Source organism: Pongo abelii, chromosome 12 (genome assembly GCF_028885655.2).
Source record: "Pongo abelii isolate AG06213 chromosome 12, NHGRI_mPonAbe1-v2.0_pri, whole genome shotgun sequence".
Lineage (NCBI taxonomy): Eukaryota > Metazoa > Chordata > Mammalia > Primates > Hominidae > Pongo > Pongo abelii.
The window spans coordinates 44058465-44078810 of record NC_071997.2 but is presented as its reverse complement, the minus strand read 5'-3'; the positions used below and the strand labels follow the sequence as shown (position 1 = coordinate 44078810).

The following is a 20346-nucleotide window of genomic DNA, read 5'->3' as shown; positions in this document are numbered from 1 at the left end:
TGTGAGAAGGTGAACTGAGGAGTCTTGATCAGTCAAGGCAAGGTTAGAGCTGAGCTTTTATCTCAGACTCACAAGGGAAGGTCCTCCCTAGGGGACAGTATGCAAATCCCCTGGTGGGTGCAGTGGGGTGGAAAGAGCCAAGGAGAAGTTGGGGGCCTCTCTCGTGAGCAAAATGACATAAATATATTTTATGTTTTAAGGAAATCAATACAGGAAAAATCTGTGTTGCCTGAGTGGCAGAAGGGCCATATGTAGATGTTTCCTGCTGTTTCCTCTACTAGACTTCTACTTCTTTAGGACTTTCTCAGGCATGTTTTCCATTTCTCTTTAATAAGGCTGATCTTTCATAAATATTTGGTGATTTTTATTTCTTTGTTCTGGTTTATTTAAAAGAGTCTAGGTTTATTTTATTTTATTTCATTTTATTTTATCTAAGGTAAAACACACAGTGCAAAGGGTGAAAATCTTAAGGGTGCAAATGAGTTTCAAGATCCAGATCATTTCATGTCATGATCCACATCAAAATAGCTAAGGTTTCCAATTCTCTCACTGCTTTCATTATGCACCTTCCCAGTCAAAAACTGCTGCTCAAAACACAATCAATATAACTGATATTCTGACATCTATTATAATTGTTTGTTTTTTTCCCTGGACTTAATCTTTATATCACGTAAAGTAAACATTTTTTGTAGCTTCTTTCTTATTTCTTTCATTTTTTTGAGGCCTTGATTCCTTCTTGTCAATTTGAATTGCTATCTGCTGTCATTCATTCCCTGTGATTCTGAAGAATTTTCTCTTGAATCTCTTGCAAGGCTTATATGCTATTAATGAATTAATCTTTGTATATAAAGGAATATTTCTACCTTGCCTTTATATTTAAATGGTTGTTTTGCTGGATATAGAATTTGTGGCTGACTTTTCTCCCCTAGTATTTAAATATGTCATTCCACTGTCTTCTCATCTCCATTGGTAATGATGAAAATTTAGCTGATGGCTTTATTATTACTTCCTAGTATAGAGTAAATTGGTATTTTAGTGATGCATTCCAAATTCTCTGTGTCTTTGTCTTTCAACGTTGGTACTATAATGTGTATAGTTCTGAATTGCATTGTGCTTATTCTGAAAAGGTTTCACTGAGTTTCTTTCACATATAGATTAATGTGTTTCATCACTTCGACAGATGATTTTCATTATTTCTCCTTTTTTATCTTTTGCAGTTTTTATTTTAGAATCAGAGCATACATGTACAGATATGTTACAGTTATTTTGCACGATGCTGAGGTTTGGTGTATGACTGAACTTATTAACCAGGTAGTGAAGATTGTACCCATAGGTAGTTTTTCAGCTTCTGCCCTTCCTGCCTCTCTCTCCCCTCTAGTAGTCCCCAATGTCTATTGTGCCCATCAACCATGGACTGGATAAAGAAACTGTGGTATATATACACTATCAGGGGAACCTGCCCCCAAAATTTCAATGTAGGTTCTTTCTATTTTCCATCAGTGTTGGCTGGCTGAGAAATAAAGAGAGAAAGTATAAAGAGAAGAATTTTACAGCTGGGCCACCAGGGGTGACATCACATATCGGTAGGACAGTGATGCCTACCTAAGCCTCAAAACCAGCAAGTTTTATTAAGGGTTTCAAAAGGGGAGGGGGGTGTAAAAACAGAGAGTAGGTACAAAGATCACATGCTTCAAAGGGCCAAAAGCAGAACTACTAATAAGGGTCTAACAAAGATCACATGCTTCTGAGGGAACAGGACAAAGGGCAAAAGCAGAACTACTGATAAAGGTCTATGTTCAGCAGTGCATGTATTGTCTTGATAAACATCTTAAACAACAGAAAACAGGGTTCGAGAGCAGAGAACTGGTCTGACCACAAATTTACCAGGGCAGAGTTTTTCCCCACCCCAGTAAGCCCAAGGGTACTGCAGGAGACCAGGGCGTATCTTAGTCCTCATCTCAACCGCATAAGACAGACATTCCCAGAGCACCCGTTTATAGACCTCCCCCAAGGAATGCACTCCTTTCCCAGGGTATTAATATTAATATTCCTTGCTAGGAAAAGAATTTAGTGATATCTTCCCTACTTGCATGTCTGTTTATAGGCTCTCAGAAAGAAGAAAAATATGGCCCTTTTTGCCCAACCCCGCAGGCAGTCAGACCTTATGGTTGTCTTCCCTTCCTCCCTAAAAATTGCTATTATTCTGCTCTTTTTCAAGGTGCACTGATTTCATATTGTTCAAACACACATGTTTTACAATCAATTTGGAAAGTTAACACAATTATCACAGTGGTCCTGAGGTGATGTACATCCTCAGCTTACAAAGATAACAGGATTAAGAGATTAAAGTAAAGACAGGCATAAGAAATTATAAAAGTATTATTTGGGAACTGATAAATGTCCATATTAAAATGAAATCTTCACAATTTATGTTCCTCTGCCATGGCTCCAGCCGGTCCCTCCGTTTGGGGTCCCTGACTTCCTGCAACAATACACCATGGAATTGTATGCAGCAATAAATAGGAACAAAATCATGTCCTTGCAGAAACTTGGATGCAGCTGGAAGCAATTTTCCTAAGTGAACTGATGCAGAAACCAAAAACTAAATACCACATGTTCTCACTTATAAGTGGGAGCTAAACATGGGGTACACATGGACATAAAGATGGGATCACGTTTTTTAGCCTCTTTCTATTTTTTCCTTTGTGATTCCTAATTCAAATTTGTTGGCATTGTTACACGGACCTATAATGTCTGAGGTTTTATTCATTCTTCTTTATAATTTTTCCCTTCTTTATATGAGATCATTTCTATTGACTTGTTTTTCAGTTTACTGATTCTTGTGTCATCTTAAATTGCTGTTGAGTCTATATAAGACATTTTTCAATTGAGTTATTGAACTTTTCATTTCTAGAATTTCCATTAGGTCTGTTTTCATAGTTTCTCTGTTTGAGAGTCTCTATTTGTTGAATCACTGTCTTTAAAAATTCCTTTTTAATTATTTTTTAAAGGTTAAAATAATTCTTTGAACATATATTTGATAAGGGTGGAGCGCATAGACACCATGGAGATGGACCACAATGCAGGGAGCTCAGAATTTGATTAGTTGAATTTGAAGTCTCTGACTAGATGATGCTCTTGTGGGATTTAATTATTTTCTATCTTTTATGTTTCTCATATTACAAATACCTTTTATTTTTAAGATAGTAACTATGTATAGAAATTCAGCTTATAAATCCCTGGAAATTTCTAACAGAAAAATTTTTGAAAAAAATAGTTTCTCTTAGGCCCCCAAACCAGCCTCTGCCTGGGACCTGACTTGGTCTTTGAGCCAGTGAAATCTGTGATGAGGTTTTGAGTTGGGCAGTGAAATGATGGCAGGGCAGGCTGTGTCCTGGGTGCTGTGGAGGACAGGAGGACAGTCCTTCAGGGTTGGTGATGCTGGGAGTTCAAGGGGAGACACTAAGCATGGAGCTGCCTGTGAGTTGCCCTAGTAATGCTGTCTGGACAGTGATCATCTCATAAGTGTACTTGGATGCCAGTGGATGGCCCAAACGTGGGCTCAGGTTGGACAAAGACAAAGCTTTAGGGATGAATATATGGGGCTTATTTGATACTCTGAAGTTTCAACACAAGCATAATGAATTATATGGGAAAAGTAAGGAGTCACAAGGTTGCAATTTTTCATTTGATATTAAAATATATTCCCTCTGCTCATTTTTCCCTCCAGAATATAACTACTGATATACATTTAACCAAAGTCACTGTTTTTAATTGTCGTTTTAGTAACTGACAGCCTGTGTACAGAGTTCCTAAATAACTGGGAAGCCAGACCATCATTCTTATGGGTGAATCCAGGAAGTGACTGTGGATATGAAGAAATGTGAGTTTCACGTACATGTCTCCAAAGTCATGGGCCACTGATCTGGGGAGAACCTGCAGTCAGTTCACTTTCCCATACCCAGCTGAGAGGACACCTCGATCTGTGTTCTTCTGATGAACTCTAAAAACTGGATCACATTCTGAAGGTCTAGTTCACACTTCTTTTCTGTGCTAGAGGGACTCTCTACTCACATGTATTGTACCCTGTGCATAGGACAATATGCGATACATAAAAGTTGTTTTCTGCTAATTACCCATCAAACATGTCATGTATGAGTCTTCTATAGTTGTTACCTGACCTATGGCTATGGGGTCTTCCAAAAGAATGGGCCAGAGGTGGAGCTGTGAAACTGTAGCTGGATAAAAAGTGTAAGTGTCAAGATAGGGGAAAGAAGTGGTGTTAATAATAATAATATTCCAGATTAGTCTGGGGTCTTGGCTGTGATTACTGGTAAGCGGGAAAGAGTCTAGGTTTGGTTTTTATTAGTTTTATTTCAATTGATAAAACAGCCAGAGTAAAGTGCACATATCTTGAGTGCATAACTGAATAAAGTTTATGTGTAATTCATTGTCCAGGTGGAATGACAGAATATTTCACATGCTCTTGTGCTTCCCTCATGGAAAATCTTTGTAAGGTTTCACCACTCTCATTCAGCAAAAGTAACTATCTTTCTGACATCTAACACAATCATTTAGGTTTCCCCGTCTTGAACTTCACATAAATAGCATGAAGTGTATTTTTATCTTTTTAGCCTTAGTATTGTTCTTTACTACTTTTGAAGCCTTCATTTCTTCCAGTGGACTCAAGGTCCTGTCTGATGTCATTTCCTGGGATTCTGAAGTGTTTTCTCTCAAGTGTCTTATAAGACATAGCTGCTACGAATGAACATATTTTGTTTACCAAAGAATTTTTTTGCTTTTTTGTTAGAGATGAAGGATATTTTCACTTGATATAGAATTCCTGGTTGCCTTCTTTTTTTTTTCTTTCAGCATTTAAATATGTCATTTCACAGCTTCTAGCCTCTATTGGTCCCAATGAAAATGAAACCAATAGCTATATTGTTGTGTCTCTGCATAAAGTGTCTGCTTTCATTCTTTATGCAATGAAGATTTTCTCTTTGTCTTTCAATATTTTAATATAATGTGTTCAGTTATTAATTTCTATTGAGTATCTAAAAGGTTTTTATTGAATTTTTTCATCTGAGAATATTTTTTCTTACTTTCGAGACGTTTTTGTCATTATTTCTCCAAATATTTTTTCAGCCACTTTCTCTGTCTCTCCTCCTTTGTGACTCTCATTATACATTTGTTGGTATCTTTCACTCTGAGCTATACATCTCTGAAGTTTTCTTCCTTTTTTTCTGAACATTTTCTTTAGACTCAATACTTTCTTGTCCTCTATTTTCAAGTTAACTGATTGTTCTGCCATCTCAAATTGCTATTAGACCTAGCTAATACATATTTAAATTGGATTATTGTACTTTTCATTTCTGGAGTTCCCATTTGGTCTTTTTTTATACTTTCCATTTCTTTTCTTGAGTCCCTACTTGCTGAATCTTTTTTTTTAAATATTGTCTTTTCTATGTCAATAATCATAGTTTTAAAAATAATTATTTTAACATCTGCATATTAACTGCTTTGTAGCCTTTGCTAAAGCCAACAATTAGGACAAGTTAGAATCAGCTTTCATTGACTGTTTTCTATTGTTGTTGTTGTAGTTTCTTTATTTTTATTCCTTCAATATCAATCATACTTCCCTGTTTTTTCCAGGATTTTTTAAACTGAAAACTGTACATTTTTGACAATATATTATAGTACCTCTCTTTAGATTGTGGGTTTTTTAATTTTAATTTTAATTTTCTTAGAAACAGAGTCTCACTCTGTCAGCCAGGCTGGAGCTTGGTGGTGTGATCATAGCTCGCTGCAGACTCGACCTCTTGGGCTCAAGCTATCCTCCAGTTTCTTCCTCCTGAGTAGCTGGGAATATAGGTGCATGTCACCGCTCTCTGCTTTTTTTAAAAAAAAAATTTTGTAGAGATAAGGGTGTCGCTATTTTTTCCAGCATGGTCTCAAACTCCTGGCCTCAAGTCATCCTTCTGCATCAGACTCTCAAAGTACTGGGATTACAGGCTTGAGCTATCATGTCAGGCCTTGAATTTGTTTCATTTTTCTGAGCATTTTTAAATTTTCTTCTTAGTTACTTGTCTGAACTTACTGACAGTACCTGACTTACGATAGTTGGACTTACAATTTTTTGACTTTCAAATGGTGTGTAAGTGACAGGCATTCAAGTAGAAATAGTACTTCTTGTATTCATACAACTATTTCTACCTCCTCTTTCAGTACAGTATTCAATCAATTATGTAAGGTATTCAACACTTTATTGTAAGATAACCTTTGTGTTAGATAATGTTGCCCAACTGTAAGCTAATATATGTGTTCTGAGCACATTTAGGATAGAATAGGCTGAGCTATAATGTTCAGTGGATTAGATGTATTCAAAGCATTTTCATTGCATGATATTGGAAAATCTGTATCTCATGTGGTGTTGGACCACTGATATCTCTGCTTCTTTTTATTCTTAATATTAATCTTTAGTTTGAATTTATAGGAACTGCACATGTATCTGCATAGCATAGTGGTCACCAACGATTTGAGACATTTTGCTCAAATATCTGGAGCTTTTAAATCTGTCTTCTGTGAATCCATCTGTGTGTAGTTTAAAAAGCAAACTGCATGCAAAATGCAGCGAGTTCTTACCTCCCTCTGGTTTTACTTTGCAACAGGAACTCTTGGGTCTCATCACTCATATCTATAGCTTCTAGGTCTCCAGGAATATGTGCAGAGAGTGTTTCAGCAATATGGGCCTATCTTATCCAGGAATCTGCTATTTACTGTCAGCAGATGTACTACTTGCCCCAAACAGGGCATCATCTTGCACTAGCAAAGCTGTGGGCTTTTTCTGTTCATTTCCTATGGAGTTCTCCATCTTTAGCTGGAAACACTGAAGAATTTTTTTCCACTCCTTGGCTTTACTCAAGTCCACCCCCTTTGGCAGCAAGCTTCCAGTTTTATTTGCTATCTTCACATTGGTAAAACTCCAGTTCTATAATTCATGTTGACTAGCTGGGGGTAGAAGGGTGCTGTCACAGGCAAAAGGCTACAGACTTTTTCTGTTCTTACTCAAAACACTAGTACTTTTTTTCTATAAAGAATATAAATGCTTAATTATTTTATGCTTTGCCAATTTTCAAAGTGCTGAAATATTTTGATATTTTAGCTTTATATTTATAGGTGTGTTTGTTGTTTATTCTTGCACAGAAGATTTATTAAACTCTTTGTGATGCCATAAACAGAGATGCCTTCTAAAATGCATTTAAATGAACAAAATAGCCATACTGAAATGGAATGAGGTAATGGACTAATATAAGTAATTTTGGACTTGAGAACTTGAACTCCAAAATGGCCATATATAGCAGAGATGCTAAAACTGAGTGGCCACCACACTAGCTATCTGTAAAGGAAGCAGCTGGAATAATCTAGTAAACACTGATGGTCTTGTTGAGGTTTTTGTTTCAAGTTGAAGCACTGTGGGTTCCTGCATTATACTGCTGACAGTAATAAACTGCAAAATCTTCAAGCTCCACGCTGCTGATGGTGAGAGTGAAGTCTGTCCCAGACCCACTGCCACTGAACCTGGCTGGGATGCCAGTGGCCCTGTTAGATGCACGATAGATGAGGAGCCTGGGCGACTGCCCAGGTTTCTGCTGGTACCAGGCTAAGTAGTTGCTAACACTCTGACTGGCCCTGCAGGAGATGGTGCCTCTTTCCCCTGGAGACACAGACAGGGTGGCTGGAGACTGCATCATCACAATTTCGCCGGTGGTATCTGAGATTGAAAATAAAACAGAAATGCATGATTGTAACCTATATCAAACCCACTGTCTTTAAGTAGAGCCAAAATTGTTGATCTACATTGAATTTTAATTATATTTCTATAGGTGTCAGGAGATTTCACTACTGTGAAAAACCACCTCATATTCCCCTCACCTGGGAGCCAGAGTAGCAGGAGGAAGAGAAGCTGTGCTGGGGCTTCCATGGTTCCCTCTGGGTCGTAACTGGGCAGTTCCTCCCCAGAGCTCTGACCCAGGCATTGATATGGGCTCTGGAAGGTAGGGCAGCTGGGAGAGACATGCAAAGCAGCTGGGGTGGGAGCTGAGCTTCCAGCTGCAGAGACCACCTGCTTCTTCCTCTCTGCACTGAGCATCCTGCGCCTCCCTGGTTGTCAGTTCAGAAAAGCCTGTTGGCTCAGCCTGAGTGTAGAACTCCTCCCTTGTGATCACAGAATTTCACTCCTGTGTCTTTCTTCTCCTCAATCACCTAAATTCACCCAGATAATGTTTGGCACAAGCCTGTTAAGAATAGTATAGAAGGCTGTGTTTTAATTTCTCTCTTCCTATCCTCAATATGCGCAGTCATCTCCTTAAGTGCATTATTGGATCTATTGAAATGAAGACTCTGTTAGAACTTAATCTTCTAGATACACCTTTCATTTGCTTGTTAGTAATGTTTTCTGAGGGTTCTGAAGATTTCCATTAACCCAGCCACATATCCTCTTTGAGTTAAAAAGTTAAAAACTTCTGTTTACAGTCACACGTCCTGGCAGGCCATGACATAGATGCTCCATGGCTTGCCAATTGCTTGAAACTGATCAAGTAACTTAACTTCCCTGTGTCTCGGTTTCCATATCTGTGTAACTGTGATAATAGTGGTACCTACCTTACAGTGCTGTAGACAGTTTAAATAAAATAAGACAAAACATTTGCAATAGTATTCAGGACATTATGTATGCAGCAATTAATTTTGTTTTTATTGTTTAAGTATTCAGCAGTACAGTCATCATCATTATAAATATACTTAGCATGGAAAATAGTCTTAAATCTAATCCAAGAATGTTTTATCCACAGTTAAATTAAATTCTAAGGCATTTTCTTCAGTACTGTACACAACTCCTAAAATCCTAATGATTTGGTCTTAATCTGTGCTAAAGTACTCAGACTTCAATCATTCCCGCCCATCCCTGTCTAATGCATTACTTCTCATCATCCATTATCAAAATGTTACCCTATAAAAGGTTCCCATGTCCTGTTGCTGTTCTTCTTTTTTATGTAATCTTTATTCCACCTTGTTATCTTTTGTGTTATTCTTGCCCCAGGACTGACAATAAGGAAAAGCTACTATCATTACTTGTGGGCTTGCTCCAGTATAATTTTGTCAGGCTTGTTATTTGGAAATGAGGACTGTGTCTTGCAAAGAAACATATTCATTGGAGCCATGTGTTATCAAAAAAAAAAGATTTTATCTACTTATGATCCAATAATTAATTTAGACTGTCTTCAACAGATTTTTTTTAATGATAAAAAGCAGAAGATGTTATAAGAGGAAAATACAATACAATAGAAAACACAAGCTATTATAACTCTTGCTTCATGGATTTTTACACATATTTAGACGTATGTTGGGTATATGTGTGCAATGATAATCTAAAAACTGAATGGCAACTGGCTTAAGGAATGCCTGCATTACACTGAGTCTTGCCCACTCTTCCAATTATGAAAAGAAAGCTACAACACTATTTGTATGGGTATCAAACCTTCTAGCTGCTGTGATGGAGGTAGAGAAGATTTACTGCGACAAAAGCCTTGGAAGTAGTAGAGGTTTGTCCTATGATGTTATGGCTGTTGCTGTTTCTGCTGGTGTTGTTGTTAGGAAATACAGTGGAAGTGAAAGCAAGTAGAAGATTTACAAGCTCTGCTCTTCCTCATCCTCACAACTCCCTTTAGAGATGGACAGATGTTGGTCCAGGAATCCCTGACACCCTTAGAAGTATTTTGCTCTTTCCAGAATGTTTCCTGACAAGTATTGTTTGGAGTCACAGATGAGGTGAAACTGGGTGTAGAAGAAAGGACTAGAGCAAGGGAAGGAGTTTTCCATCCCAAATAGTTGTTGTAGGAACAGGGAAATGGAATTTTTCATAGATTTATGCCACACTTCTATCATGTTGCGGAGAGAGGAGTCAAACCAGGCTAACTCCTGAAAGAATCATTACATTATTTTAGAGAGAAAGAACTATGATGTTTAAAATTCAAAGCTATTGATTTTTGTTATTGTTGTTGATTTTTATTTTTTTTTCTTTTTGAGATAGAGTCTCGCTCTGTCATCTGGGCTGGAGTACAGTGGCACGATCTTGGCTTACCACGACCTCTGTCTCTCTGGATAAAACAATTCTCCTGCCTCAGCCTCCCAAGTAGCTGGGATTACAGGTGCGTGCCAACATACCTGGATAATTTTCATATTTTTAGTAGAGATGGGGTTTTGCCATGTTGGCCAGGCTGGTCTCAAACTCTTGATCTCAGGTGATCTGCCTGCCTCGGCCTCCCAAAGTGCTGGGATTACAGGATTGAGCCACTGCGCCCGGCCCTACTGAGGTATTAATATTATTCATCTTCTTGAATACACCAAGTGGTAAAGTACAAATCCATAATTTAAACTTGAAATTTCTACTCCTATGTGAATTATACTAGTGAGGAACAAAAAAATTTTCTATTGGTTGGGAGATGATGTTTGACAGTGGTCAGTTTGTGAAGTGGAGGCTTATGTCACAGGACTTTTTACACTGCTACATATAAAAATGGTGAATGGCCTCATACCCAGAAGAATCAGCATTTCTCATGAGCCATATTACCACCAAGAAAGAAGTGAATTGAAGCCTGTGACTACTTGATGAAGGGTGTATAAAGAAGAGGGAAAGAAAAAGGATACAAAACACAATATTGTAAGTGGAAAGGAAGAAGTCATTACACAGCCTATAAGAGTAAAAAAATAAAGAGAGGATATTATGAGTAATTTTATGTCAACTAACTTGACAAAAGTGGTGCAGGGCAGGTTCTTGGCTTCACTCAGGAAGGAATGGAGCGTAAGCTGGTGGTAGAAGAAAACAGCTTTACTGAGGTGGCAGTATTACAGCTCTGTGACTGTTCTTGTGGAGCAGAGCTACCCCATAGGCCATATGCCAAGAGCAGCAGTGTAGGGGCAGTTTTGCAGTTATATTTATCCCCACTTATAATGACATGCTAATTAAGGAGTGGGTTATTCAGAAATAACGAGAAAATGGGCAGTAACTTTCAGGTGTTTCCATGGCAATGGTAAACTGATATGGCACTGGTGGGCATGTCTTATGGACAGGTGCTTCCAGTGTCTCTTCCTTGTGTCACCCACTCTTCAATCTGGTTCCGGGTTGAGTTCCACCTACCTCCTACCTCACTGCCCCTCAGAGATTAGACACTCCTTAATCTTAAGGAGACTGCAGAAGAGCAGAGACCATTTTCTGTAAGTGCTTCCTGCTGACTTTATGGGTGCAGGCCTTCCCTAGCCTTTGAGGAGTAAAAATCTTTGGTACCTGAACTAAGGGGCCCAATGGCAGGATGCTTTCATTTGTGGGGTCAGAAGACAGAATGGGTTGGAAGACTTGTAATGGACTGTATCATCTTTACATGAAATTTAGAAGACATAAACTTTACTAGGATGTTAAACAAGAAAATCATAATTGGAAGACAGAGAAAAATTATTGCTCCTATGTCCACCCACAGAACCATGTTATTAATCTATGTGTTTGCAAAACAACAGCCTTAGGTTTTCTAGGTTTTATAAATGGAGGTTGTGGTGTCCACCTTTTGTGCCTGCAGGACCTTGTAAGAAACAGATTTAATCCTGGACAGCTGTACCCAACTAGTGGCTTCCTGAAGCCTAACAGTAGTTGGAATAATTGAGAATATCTGATAAGGGCCCCTTTATTCCGGTTATTATTGATTCTTGGGGGATCATTTTGTTGTTGTTTTTTGAGACAGAGTCTCCCTCTGTTGCCCAAGCCTGAGTGCAGTGGCACAATCTCGGCTGGGCTCACTGTAACCTCTGCCTCCTGGTTTCAAGCTATTTTCATGCCTCAGCCTCCTGAGTAGCTGGATTACAGGCATGTAACCCCATGCTCAGGTAATTTTTTGTAATTTTAGTAGAGACATGGTTTCATGATGTTGGCAAGGCTGTTTCGAACTCCTGGCCTCAAGTGATCCACCCACCTCAGCCTCCCAAAATGTTGAGATTACATGTGTGAGCCACTGCACTCACCCAGAAGGAACCCAGCCAGTTCCTTCTTTTTAAGGTTTTAGTAAGACTAAGTCTTCTGGTTAAACAGAGGAGCTATTATTTTCTTTTGTGGAAAAGGACACTGTTTTATTTTCATAATTTTAAAAGGCCTTTTAAATCTGGCCTACATTTCAAATGGGGTACAGCGAGGTGTGTCTGACTCCCTGTTTCCCACCATGGCCTGAATTAGATTTTATTAGGTTTCTTTGGTAGTTCCTTTGGCCAAGGGGTTTGGAATCAAAACATTTATAGCCAATTAAATATTTTAGGCCAGACTGCATGGAGGTGGGCAGGCACTCATTAGCCCTTAAGCAAGCAGATCATGAGGTCAGGAGATAGAGGCCATCCTGGCTAACATGGTAAAACCCCAACTCTACTAAAAATAAAAAAAAAAGTAGCTGGGCGTGGTGGCACGTGCCTATGATCCCAGCTACTCAGGAGGCTGAGGCAGGAGAATCGCTTGAACCCAGGAGGTGGAGGCTGCAGTGAGCCGAGGTTGGACCACTGCACTGCAACCTGGGTGACAGAGTGAGACTCCATCTCAAAGAAGAATATAAATATTTTTAAAGCTGTATAAAAATAAAAAAGTAAAGCCCCAAATAAAGTTATATATGTTAAAAAACCAAGTACGTAGAATAATACTATGTTGGGGGAAAACATTGCTTCCACAGACCTCTAAGACGAAACACTTTAGCATCAAGGCCGCAACAACAGTCAGAACTGGAGGTGAAAAAGTCACAGGAGCTGGTGAAGAAGCAAAAGCAGACAGCAATCATCCCAGGCCTTTTTAAAGGGAGAATAAGCTGAAAGCAGCAAAATACAACAGTTGAATCCCTAAGACACTAATCTCAGAAGTTTTAAAAGGAACTTATTATCGTAACAAGGGCAAAATTTTCTGTTTTACTTTTTTTTTTTTTTTTTGAGATAGAGTCTCGCTCTATCACCCAGGCTGGAGTGCAGTGGTGCAATCTTGGCTCACTTTAACCTCCGCCTCCCAGGTTTCAGCCATTCTCCTGCCTCAGCCTCCCGAGTAGCTAGGATTACAGGTACATACCACTGCGCCTGGATAATTTTTGTATTTTTAGTAGAGACGAGGTTTTACCATGTTGGCCAGGCTGGTCTTGCACTTCTGACCTCAAATGATCCACCCTCTTCGGCCTCCCAAAGTGCTGGGATTACAGGCACGAGCCACTGCACCCGGCCTCAAAAACAAAATTTTCTATAATTTAGGAAATCAATAACTTAAGAAAACTGAGTTTCAATATGCAGACCATTTTCTAGAAAGTGACTGGGCCATCAATTGTTCTCATCTCAGATTTCCACTTCTTGCATAGAAGATGTAAGAAGAGGTAGGAAGACGTTATGAAAGTGGATTGTAAGCATTTGTTACTGAGCAAAATATGACTAAAGCACTATTTTTATTTTTTAACTTTTATTTATCATTATTTTTTGAGACAGGGTGTCACTCTGTTACCCAGGTTGGAGTGCAGTAGTGCGACCTTGGCTCACTGCAACCTTCGCCTCCTGGGTTCAAGCAATTCTCGTGCCTCAGCCTCTCAAGTAGCTGGGATTACAGGCATGCACCATCATGTCCACCTCTTTTTTTTTTTGTATTTTTAGTAGAGACAGGTTTCACCAGGTTGGCCAGGTTGGTCTTGAACTCCTGACCTCAAATGATCAGCCCACCTTGGCCTCCCAAAGTGCTGGGATTACAGGCTTGAGCCACCATGCCCGGCCTTAAAGCAGTATTTTAATTAAATAAAGAGTAGAAGAAAAAGCATAACAAAAGTGACAACAAGAAAACAAAATGCCATTATGGAAAATGATGACTTTAGGGCAGAACACAAGAAAAGACAAACCAAGATTCCCATAGGGTGAGGCTCCAATCCACAATCCTCGGACAAATGTCAATGCTGAAAACCCTGGAGCATCCAGGGAGTGACCAACAATACCAAATGCTGAAAACCCAGAGTACCCGAGTATCAGCCTACGATTGTCCCCACACCAAATGCCAGGAAACCCTGGAGTATCCAGGGGCTGACCAGTGCAGAAAATCCTGGAGCCTCAGTGGGGTGGCCAGCCCCAAAGGCCTGGTTGTGGCCATAGAACAATGTAACTCTGGCTTCATATAGTCAACAGAATAGGAGAATTCTTTCAACCAAGTGTCCTGCCTTAAACAACTGCACAAACATAATTAGTAGGGAGCCAAAGACAAAACTGCAAAGCAAACACATATATTGGGGCAGAAAATAAGACAAAATGGCTGATGGATAAATAAAATGGCATTAGAGGAGAAATGACTAAAACAAGGAGCAAGGAGGATGTAGTCAGGTGTGTTATGGGGGACTTCAAATGGACTATCTAGCCAAACGCCTTATTTCCTGGATCATCTGATATAGGGCAGGTGGACAGAGGGGAAACGTACAGGTGTGCAGGAGCGAAAATGGTGCCAGTCTCTAACGTGGGGCCTGCATGAAGATCTCTCCAGGCTCCCCAGCTTGGGTGTGTTGAATTTCCACGGGTGAACTGGTGAACAGAGCGGCTGGCCTGCATGAAGCAGTGACTCTGTGGCCACTTACTTATCTGCTCAGCTCCACTCCTGTCAGGAAAGATGATGGCTCTTCAAACAGCCTTTGGCTAGTATTAACAGCTCTGCAATGTTAGCAACTCTGTAGCTTTGATCGCTGTAGTGCTGATCACTGTCTCACCCTCTCTCACTGTCGCTCTCTGGCCATTTCTCCAATAGTTGTGTTGCCCATTGCTGATCGCTATGTCCATCTTCTCACAAAAGGCCATCTCTTGCTGTCTTCCTTCTCCGCTGCTTCCACTGTCTCACTGCCACATCAAATGCTGCCTCTCACCACGGCTCATTTATCCTCCCTCCTCATTAAACATCAATCTGCGTGTCCAGGCCTTGCATCCCCAGGCTGATGTCTCTGTCCTGGGCCAGGTACTGGAGAGTATTGTTCCTCCAGCTTCACCAATAAGCCATGGTTCTCTCGAATCCAACCTTCTCACTGCACCAATTTTGCCAAGAAGCTTTGCTGTGCACTGGTCCCCAACTTACCCAAATGTAGTGAGACACAACACTCATGCACAACCAGTTACATGAAGTGGATTACTACTTACAGAGAGTCAGCCACAGAGAGCACAAAGCTGCGGGGGCCTGATTGACTCTAGACTGTGCGTACCCCACAAGGACTGCAGCTGAGGGACTCTGGAATGCAGCCCACCCTGGGTTTTATGTCTTAGAATCACATGACACACTGGGCTACAGTGTTGAAGAAATTCCTGTTTCTAGTAGGGACAGAAACGGAACCCAGGCTGTTCTGGCCAATCATGCCCTATCTCAGAATGTTACAGTTCCAGAACATTCTAGAAAACTACAAGCAAGAAAAGGAAGAGGACTGGGTTGATTGAAGACAAAATGAAACTATTCTGCAAATACCATAATGAAATCACAACTCAGTAATCTTTTTGCGACTGGCTTATTTCACTTAGTGTAATGTCCTCTAGTTTCATCCATGTTATAGCATGTGTGAGAATTTCCCTTTTTAAAGGTAAATAATATGGTATTGTATGTATATACCACATTTGGATTACCAGTTCCCTCCTTTGTGAACATTTGAGTTGCTCTACCTGTTGGCTACTGTGAGTAATTTGGTTCTGAATGTGGGTATACAAATATCTCCTCAAGTTAATGTCTTCAATTACTTGGATATATGTCCAAAAGTGGAATTGCTGAATTATATAGTATTTCCATTATTAATTCTTTGAGGAATTGTCATCTGGTTTTCCACAGCAGGTGGGCCATTTTACATCACCACGACAGTGTCCACAGGAGTTCCAGTTCCCTAAGTTCTCACCAAGACTGGTCATTTTCTGTTGGAAAAAAAAATCCTAATAGGTGTGAGGTGGGTTTTGTTTTTATTTTTCTAAGGATTAATAATATTAAGCATCTTTTCCTATGCTAGTTATCTAATTATCTCTAAAGAATATTCTCCAGAGAAATGTCGATTCATATAATTTTCTTGTTTTTAATCAGGTATTTTATTTTAATGTTGACATGTAGGACTTATTTTTATATACTAGACATTATTAACCCCTTATCAGATATATGATTTACAAATATTTTCTTCTATTCCACATGTTGCATTTTCACTGTGTTGATTATGTCTTTTGATGTTCATTTTACATTTTTATGTAGTCCAATTTATCTTCTTTTCTACTTTTGCCTGTATTATGGTGTTAAAGGTGTTAGTATTCAAATGTCTATAAATACTGACTTACTGTGCTGAGAAGGTCACTCTAGACCATCTCTCTGATGGTGGAGCTAAGAATTTTACACTCTCACATTTTGTACCAGGGCACAGTGCAGCTACGTGAGAACCCAGTGGCATTCCCGAGCTTATTTGTCTTGCATTTTTGGCAACATGGATTGTTGTTCACATTGGCCTCCTCTGGCAGGTCCACCTGGAAAGCATTATATTTAGCAAGAAAAAAGGAGGCTGTGAATGATGTCAACTGTGTATATTCCCTGTTGCAGATGTCAAATCCATGAAGCATAAAAGGATTTACTAGAGGATATTAAATTCCTTGCAAAGTGTTGAAAAACCTGAAGGAATAGGCTCCAGGCAAAGCCTCTGGAACAATTCCAAGAATGGCACTGCTGATGCAGGCTGGGGAGGAGCTCCTGCTGCCTGAGACTCCACATTCAAGCTGTCTCCTGCAGAAAAGAGAGCAGCTCTTCTCACTACTGCCCCCAGAAGGACAGCCGCTCTGCTATCAACTGCTAGAGACCTGACCCCTTTCTCTGTAGCCCTGCCTGTGTTGATTACATCTTCATTTCAGTCTCATGTAGATTCATCTGTTTTCAAGGGTACAGGGGTTATTTCTGCCCAAGTCCACCCTGTGGCTTTCTATCATAAATACACGTTTCTACACTTGAATTTCCAGGAATTACTAGTAACAACAGCAAAATGCTACAACCCAACATAAAGATTTCCTTTACAAAGAACATCATGCTCCCCACGTAGCATTGTGCTCCCCAAAATGTGGGGAAACTCCAATCTGTTCATCCCAATACCATCTAGGAAAAAATGTTCTTCTCTCATGAGCCATTAATCTGTCTACTTATTATTTAATTTTTGGCCTAAATTGTAAAGGTGGCTAAAAATGGCACTTTGAATTTTTTTAAAGAAAGGGTATATAGAAAATATGAAATTATTTAAAATACATATATGCATGACACATTTAGTTATTGTCACCAGCTTCTTTCACATTTATTTTATTCTCTAGTTTCTGGCAATACTTTCTCTAGGGTAGAGTCTGGAAAGGCTATTCCTCATTTCCTTGGCTTCCTAAGTCCCAGATGTGGTGAAGAATGCCCATCAGCTGTGTTACTACAGAGTGCTTTTAGATTGAGATGAGGGAGGGGACGTGCCTGATCTCACTCAAATGTGCTCAATTTCCTGGTCTGGGTCACAGCCGGGCAGCACAGTCCTGTGGGCACAGTATCTTCACTCGCCAGGTTTCTATCAAAATGAGAGTGTCCTTCTTGACTGTGGAAAACACGGGGCAGGGAGAAGATCAAGAAATAGCAAAAGAAGTACTTGGAGTTTCCTGAGCTGCCACTCTGGTTTCCCCAAATGTTTTCATTCCATTTCATTCATGATAATAAACAGCTTTCTGCCTAACCAGCCATAATCGCTTTTCTTAGATCCAACTGATTCAGTGATAAAACTAAAGAGAAAAAATAAACACACCTTTCAACATTTAAGCTGACCAGTTGGCTGTCTCTGGTATTTACACCTCCATATCCCACTATGCATTTCATCTTCCCTTTGCCTCACTGGAGATCCAAGTGCAGGGAATGCTTCACATGACTGTGATCCCTAGAACTTCATCCTGATGACTGTTAAAATCTTCTCTGAGTTTTACCAGTGGAAATGGCAATAAATAGAAACATTCCAGAAGGTCCCCTAGGGTCCATATTTTCTGTACTTCCTCTCTAAGATATGTAAAATCAATTCCATTTGCTCTTGCTTTATATGGGCTAGATTTTTGTCCCCAGCACACACCCTAACGCCCTGTGTGGACAACTTATCCAGTATTGTATTAAGTCTAAATGGTCACATGCTTATCATATCATTTCTTCCAATTTCATGGAATAATTGTCATGTCAACTCTTTGGATTAAGAACCATGAACCAGATAACCACAGCCCTGAGTAAATAGAAATAGAATATTTCAAGCTGTTCAGTTGGCATAACAGTGATGAGTCTACAGCTCATTTTCAAGATATAAATATTCTATTTATGGGAGTAAAAGCACAAATCATGGTTAGTGTTTCAGAACCTCCACCACATCTGACAGCATAGCAATTCAACAGCACAAGGTTTGTGTGCCAGCTTTGCTTGACTAATAATGTTTTTTCCCCTGTCTATAGGGAAAGCTGCACCTGTGCACATGACAAGAGCGTGAGCTACACTTTTTTCACTTTTTTTTGAGGTAAATAAGTTGCTTGATCCAAAGCCATATTATGGAATAATGTTCTGACTCTGATGAAAGCATTTGGAAAATCCTGAAATAATATTTATGCAGAAATACAACCAAAAAGAAAGGCAAATTCATATATAGGAAAATAACCAGTGCCCTCCTCATGTTACATGAGGTCCACTAGTATCACCTGACCCCAGCTGTTCATCTGAGCCCTGATGTGTGGTATAATGTTAGGGGTTCAGGAGGGGTCATTCTTCTTGGCAAATGAGGTGTTCAGAAGAGCCAGTAGCCCTTTAAGTCTCAGTTAGTTGAAATTCATATTATTGAGTCCCCACAGGGACCTCCATAACATTGGTTCATGATACTCCCTGGGAAAGCTGGGAAAGTTGACTGACTGAAGTCCATGTGTTGAATCACCCTCATTATTAAAAGACCCTGCTCATTAATGGCATTTTGATTAATATTCACTGGGAAAGCATTTTGTTTTTTTATTTTGGCTCATCTTTGAAACGTCTAGTCATAGCTCTTCCAGAATCACTTTGTCTGCAATCATTTTGTTGCATTTCTTTGAAGGCCTGATGATCTGTCAAAACCAACAGCCAATATTATTACATTGCTGTTATGTTGGGAAAAGCTGAATGTTGGGAGAAGCTGAGGCAGGGCTTGCCTGTCTGACTTAATGTAAAAGAGTCTTGGAGCACATCTGGGGTCCAGGGTCTAAAACCCCTTGTGGCCTTTAGTACACCAAGCTCTGCGCTAAAGGGTGGAAGGCTACCCTGACGCACCATAATCTAAGCCCAGGGCATAAAATCCCTTGTGACTTGGATAGAATCCAGGGCTCGTGGCTCTGGAATGTGTCTAGACTTGCTGGCTCCTTTCTCCTTGCTCTCCCAGTATCGATTGTATCTTGAGTTAAAAGAACCTGCTCTCCATTATCTCAAGTAGCAGAGCAAATGCTAAACCATCACAGGTGTAAATCATGTGCTTAATACAATGCATCCTTTTGGCCTCCACATTCTTACCACCTGTTTCTTTGTTGGATTACCAATAAATAGCATGGGCTTCCAGGGCTCAGGGCCTTCTCAGCCTCCATACACTAGCGATGGTCCCTGGTGCCCACATTTCTCTCTCAAACTGTCTTTTTCTCAATCTTTGACTCCACCAGACTTTGTCACCCCCGTGACCTGGTGTTGGGTCTGATCACCTCAAAACTGTTATTGTTGCAATGTGATCATCAGATGTAACCCTTGCAGTTTACTCATTGTTATGATTTTTACATTTCCAGGGCTTCCTTGACAATGGCACTGACGTGACTCAACCCAGCATCCATTATAGTGAGAACTCTATTTGGAATATCATCACTGTGGGCATGAACGTAATGGAGACTTTCATAGGATGCAATGTTTAATATTCAACATTAGTCAAAATTTGTTCTAGTCCTACCCTTGGAGCTCTACTGAGTTGGAAAAATATAAATAAATTTATTTTAAATATAATATAAATATAAATAAATTTAAATATAAAATAAATATAATATAAATATAAATAAATTTAAATATAATATAAATATAAATATAAACAAATAAAAAAATTAAAAAATTTTCTGTAACAAGAGTAAGAACTATATGTGGTCCAGAATACCATTATTTTATGGAATGTTACAAAAAATTTTAAATGTATTTAATTCAGATAAGAATTTTATGAATATGCATATATTGCATATATGATAGAATAAATGTACTTAAATATGAATACTATATGT

General features: G+C 39.4%; 1 long non-coding RNA gene and 1 gene segment (V, D, J or C); one reads left to right on the top strand and one right to left on the bottom strand.

Annotated features, from left to right (window-relative positions):
- Window positions 1-7332: 7332 nt before the first annotated feature.
- LOC129057530 (immunoglobulin kappa variable 3-11-like) lies at window positions 7333-8009 on the bottom strand. The segment is given in 2 exon segments: window positions 7333-7771; window positions 7933-8009. Coding segments are annotated over 2 exon segments (363 nt in total).
- A 7466-nt stretch (window positions 8010-15475) lies between these two features.
- Window positions 15476-20072, top strand: LOC129057529 (uncharacterized). Its single transcript, XR_008522107.1, has 4 exons — window positions 15476-15644; window positions 15887-15998; window positions 18532-18593; window positions 19870-20072. It is a non-coding gene; the product is annotated as an uncharacterized LOC129057529 (long non-coding RNA).
- The last annotated feature ends 274 nt before the right edge of the window (window positions 20073-20346 follow it).